The sequence below is a fragment of the Mastomys coucha genome, unplaced genomic scaffold (assembly GCF_008632895.1).
Source record: "Mastomys coucha isolate ucsf_1 unplaced genomic scaffold, UCSF_Mcou_1 pScaffold21, whole genome shotgun sequence".
Taxonomy (NCBI): Eukaryota; Metazoa; Chordata; class Mammalia; order Rodentia; family Muridae; genus Mastomys; species Mastomys coucha.
In genome coordinates this window covers 32,627,040-32,631,927 of record NW_022196904.1, presented here as the reverse complement: position 1 = coordinate 32,631,927, position 4,888 = coordinate 32,627,040, and the positions used below count along the sequence as shown (strand labels likewise).

The window sequence follows — 4,888 nt, the reverse complement described above, 5'->3', positions numbered from 1 at the left end:
GCTGAGTAGTACTCCATTGTGTAGATGTACCACAATTTCTGTATCCACTCCTCTGTTGAGGGATATTTTTAGTAAGATTTTATTTATGTTACAATTCAAACTAGGACACCTTGGATTTCTGGAAGATGAATACAGAACTGGAGTGCAGGTACAATTTCTTATAGAAACTTCAGTAAAAAAAGCTTCTGAGTTCTTTCTGTCTTTTAAATTTGTTTGATTGATTTTTGTACAGGAGACCTCTGGCTATCCTAGAACTTGTTACATAGACCACGTTGGCATTCAATTCAATGAATGCCCCATCTCTACTTCCTGTGTGCTAGGATTAAAGGCACATCCAAAAACACCTAGCTTGACCATCATTTTTTTTTTCTACTTAGTAATTATTCATACAATTTCTTTGATATTTGCTCCATACTTTTCATCTATTTGCTTGTCTCTTTCTATGCTTATTAACTGACAAGTCTCTTGCAAGGCAATATCCCATTCAAAGAGCTCAGAAATGACAGAGGTTAACCTCATTATTTTGTTTCCTTCTAAAACGGCTTAGTGGTTACATTAGAACTTCTGCATCAGAAAATAAGTCAAGGAAGCACCAGATTTATGTGCATATATTGCCAATGAAGTTACAGTGTTGTCAGCATCATGCTTTTTATTTTACACATGTATGGTATATTTTAGAGTGGAATGACCTATGATGATGTGCATGTAAATTTCACTGGAGAAGAGTGGGCTTTGCTGGATCCTTCCCAGAAGAAGCTCTACAAGGATGTGATGCTGGAAACCTACAGAAACCTCACTGCTGTAGGTAAGACAGTGATTTTTCTTTGGGATTTTAAAATAAGGGGAAAACTCTTTCTTTGTTATTGATGCTCTTTTGTAATTTCAAATGAGGATGAAGAGGAATAAGGCAAATAAACCAAGCATAGTTCTAAGGTTCACTGAATATATAGCAACTTCAATTTTGCCTAATATCCAATAATATATCATACATTTTCTGGTACTCTGTTTTAGGTTACAGTTGGGAAGACCACAATTATATTGAACATTTTCAACATTCTAGAAGACATGGAAGGTAATTTTCAGGTGCAGGCTGATAGGAATATGCCTCTTAAGAAAATTTTAAAGAAAAACAAGTGTAAAAAACTGATTTTAGGTTTATCAATGATTATTAAATTTTCACATGTCAGGTATTTGATTTTTATTTACAAGACATTCCTCTAAGAAAGAAGAGAAGGTAACAGTGCCTTAATAGATATCCCCATTTGAATCAGCCCCTTAGCTGCTATGTTGTAGAACTGCCAATCTGTTTAATCTCATGCAACTTACATGTTGCAAAAGGTATACACATTAAATAGGTGCTAAGTATATGTCTAATAAGCAACTATTCCATAATAAAGCTGGTATTGCTTATGTATTTATAGTATTGTTAAGTGTAGTAAAGTGAACAGTGTATGAGAGTCAAGAAGCTTGTTGTTGAGATACCTTAATCTCTGTACCACATGTCTGTGAAGAACAAAAAGTCAAATTATGTGAATGCAATTTGGAAACCTTTTATTTGATATTCCTCTTTCCACAGCTATATGGTCACAATGGATTTAAACAGTGTGAGCATAGGGATATTAAAAAAAAAAGCAGTGTACCTCTCTTCCAGTAGACTTAGAAAATATATAGTAGTCCTCACTTTGAATAGACTTTCAAATGTGGTAAAAGTTTACAATTAATTTGTTTTCCAACTTGATTGGTAATACAACTACAAACTCACACTGCAGAAAATCCCTGTATGCTAGAAATCTATTCTTCTGTATATTTTGGTTCACTTTACATATGCAGCATGATTCATATCATCGAGAATTTGTGATCATCAAATCATATCATCATTTGTGAATGCAGTTAATGTAGTAAAACTGAATTCTTCCAGTTCTCTTCAAATATGAAAAAAAATCTCATATAGAAAAAGGATGTTATAAATGTGAGCCATGTAATAAATGCTCTTACTCTCACAGGTATCTTCAAAGACTCAAAACTAACCCATAATGCATGGGAACACAATGAATGTAAACAATGTGTTAGAACCTTAAGAATTGATTCCTCTTTATCATTAGAACAGTTTGTAAAACTCATTTATAAAGATAAAAAGATTCATTAGTGTGATGAATTCTATAAAGTTTTCACATGTTTCAATTATCTTTGCAGGCATGAAAGAAGTCATACTGCAGAAAAACCTTCTGTGTATACTCAGTGTGGTAAAGTGTATGCATATCACAGTCATCCTGAAAAACATGACAGAATGAATACTGGAGAGAAACTCCATGAAGGTATTCAACATGGTAAAGCCTTTGCACATCATCACTTTCAAAGGCATGAAAGAATTCAAACCGGAGAGAAACCTTATGAATGTAATCAATGTGGTAAAGCCTTTGCACATCGTAGTTACCTTCGAAAGCATAAAAGAATTCATATTGGAGAGAAACCCTATGAATGGAACCAATGTGGTCAAGCCTTTCCATGTCAAGGTAATCTCCAAATACATAAAAGGACACATACAGCACCAAAACCCTATGAATGTAATCAATGTGGTAAAGCCTTTAGGCGGCACAATAGTCTCCAAGTACATAAAAGAACACATACAGGAGAGAAACCCTACAAATGTGATCAGTGTGATAAAGCTTTTTCACAACAAGGTCATCTCAGAATACATAATAGAACACATACTGGAGAGAAACCTTATGAATGTAATCAATGTGGTAAAGCCTTTGCAGTTCACAGTACTCTCCAAATACATAAAAGGACACATACTGCAGAGACACCCTATGAATGTAATCAATGTGGTAAAGCCTTTAGGCGGCACAATACTCTACAAATACATAAAAGAACACATACTGGAGAGAAACCCTACAAATGTGATCAATGTGATAAAGCCTTTTCACAACAAGGTCATCTCAGAATACATAAAAGAACACATACTGGAGAGAAACCTTATGAATGCAATCAGTGTTGTAAAGCTTTTGCACGCCATAGTCATCTTCAAATTCATGAAAGAATCCATACTGGAGAGAAACCTTACAAGTGTAATCAATGTGATAAAGCCTTTTCACAATATGGTGGTCTTCAAATACATAAAAGCACACATACTGCCGAGAAGCCCTATGAATGTAATGAATGTGGTAAATCTTTTTCACAACACAGTTATCTCCGAACACATAAAAGAACACATACTAGAGAGAAACCCTATAAATAAGCAATATAACAAAGCCTTTGTGTGTAGTCTTAGAAATCAAGGAACCTTATAAATATAGTCAGTATGGTATAATTTTGCACTTCATAGCATCGTTAAACAAGAGTAAAACCTTTGGTGTTATCAATCTGTTACAGTCTTTGCCCATCATAGTAATTTTGAGTGCTGATGAAACTCATACTGAATGGAATCTATGACTATAAAGAATTTGGTAAGATATTTAGCCAATACATTTACATTAGGTTACAGAAAATTATTCAGGGGAATAAATCTGACAAGTTTCAACGACTTATTCAAGAATTATGCCCCTCTATTATGCCCTGATGATCTGGAAGAAATATATGATTGATTGCATCAGAAGTATCTGAGGCCTTGGCACTTTAAAGAAGTTTCAGAGTCCAAATCTCTACAAAATGAAGAAGAGTGAAAAGAAAGATCAGGAGAGAAACTGACAAGACATAAAAAGTAGCTAAACATTTGACCAATGCCACAAAGCAGTTTATGTCAAATGTGGTCAAAAGACAGCAGTGGGAGCCATGTCCAAGGAAACATGTGCATTGTATGCCTGCTGGAGTTTATGTCTCTCATAACGAGAGAAAGAAATTTGACTTGTCTGAGCAGGATGGTATTCTGTTTCACTGAAGCCTGTAAAATTCTGTTAGGAGGATGTCAGGAGATCCTGAGACTTAAACAGAAGTCAGTCAGTCTAAGACTGGGGCAGTCATGCCTTTACAAAGAGCTGTGCAAGATATGGAAGAGCTATGATGGGGAGAGCTTTGGGTATGAAAGCCAAAGGATCAGAAGACTAGAGGGCAATGGTCAGGGTGTACCTGAGGACAAGCTGGCTCTTTCTGTACTCTCTGTATCCACTTAGCTGTGGTGGGTCAGTCCCTCCAAGTCTTCCACTCATTCCTTATTCTTAACAACTACAGTGTAGCTGCCAGAAAGAGCACTGTGCTCCTTTCCTGGCAATCCTCCCCCATTCATTAATCCATGTAACCTGCTTCCCTGGGGAGACTAAGGATAGTCCAAAGAGACATATCTTTTCCTTTGGCTAGCAATTAGTGAAAGAGTGGACTGCATGAAATTCAAATTTCCTGAATAGTCACATTTCTGGTAAGATTGAGTCCTTCAGAGAAATATGCTTCTGCTGAAGAGATATTTGCACACTGCAGGAGAGAGGAGCTAAGAATGGGTTTAAGGGATTGCTAGAAAATTCTTATACAGCTTGGATGGATTATTTACTTTGCATCAATCTCTTTCCTTCTACCTAAATATGTTATTACCCTCAAGGGTTGAATAGTTTGCTTCTATCATTGTCATTATTCCAATTTAGTCCCATTCAATAAATACCATGTTTCTAATTTTCATGATAAATTTGCTTCTTTTCTGACTTTTCTATCGTTTTCAATTTTTAAATTATTGTTATTTAAAGAATAGTTTCTCCCTGATTACTGGCTGGCCTGGGAGTAAGTATATAGATTCGGGTCTTCTAGAATATCAGAGAGATTTTCCCACCTTGCCTGTAGAGGGCCTCTATTATATATTGGGCATTTCAAAGCCAGCTAATTAGGCTCTCTTGGTTGGCTTTGTGGGATAAGTGGCTGAGCCTGATTCCTTAGCATGGCCAGGAATATACAGGCTATATTCTGA

The 4,888-nt window shown here is 35.8% G+C and overlaps 1 protein-coding gene across 3 annotated transcripts in view; it reads left to right on the top strand.

Annotated features, from left to right (window-relative positions):
- LOC116102079 (zinc finger protein 120-like) overlaps positions 1 to 4,612 on the top strand; it is a 31,983-nt gene extending 27,371 nt beyond the window's left edge. For all 3 annotated transcript variants that reach the window (XM_031386272.1, XM_031386270.1, XM_031386271.1), the window contains 3 exons: positions 679 to 805; positions 1,012 to 1,072; positions 2,194 to 4,612. In XM_031386272.1, the coding sequence (XP_031242132.1) occupies positions 685 to 805; positions 1,012 to 1,072; positions 2,194 to 3,238 (1,227 nt within the window). In that variant the 5' untranslated portion in view covers positions 679 to 684 and the 3' untranslated portion in view covers positions 3,239 to 4,612. The remainder of the gene's footprint in view (positions 1 to 678; positions 806 to 1,011; positions 1,073 to 2,193) is intronic.
- The last annotated feature ends 276 nt before the right edge of the window (positions 4,613 to 4,888 follow it).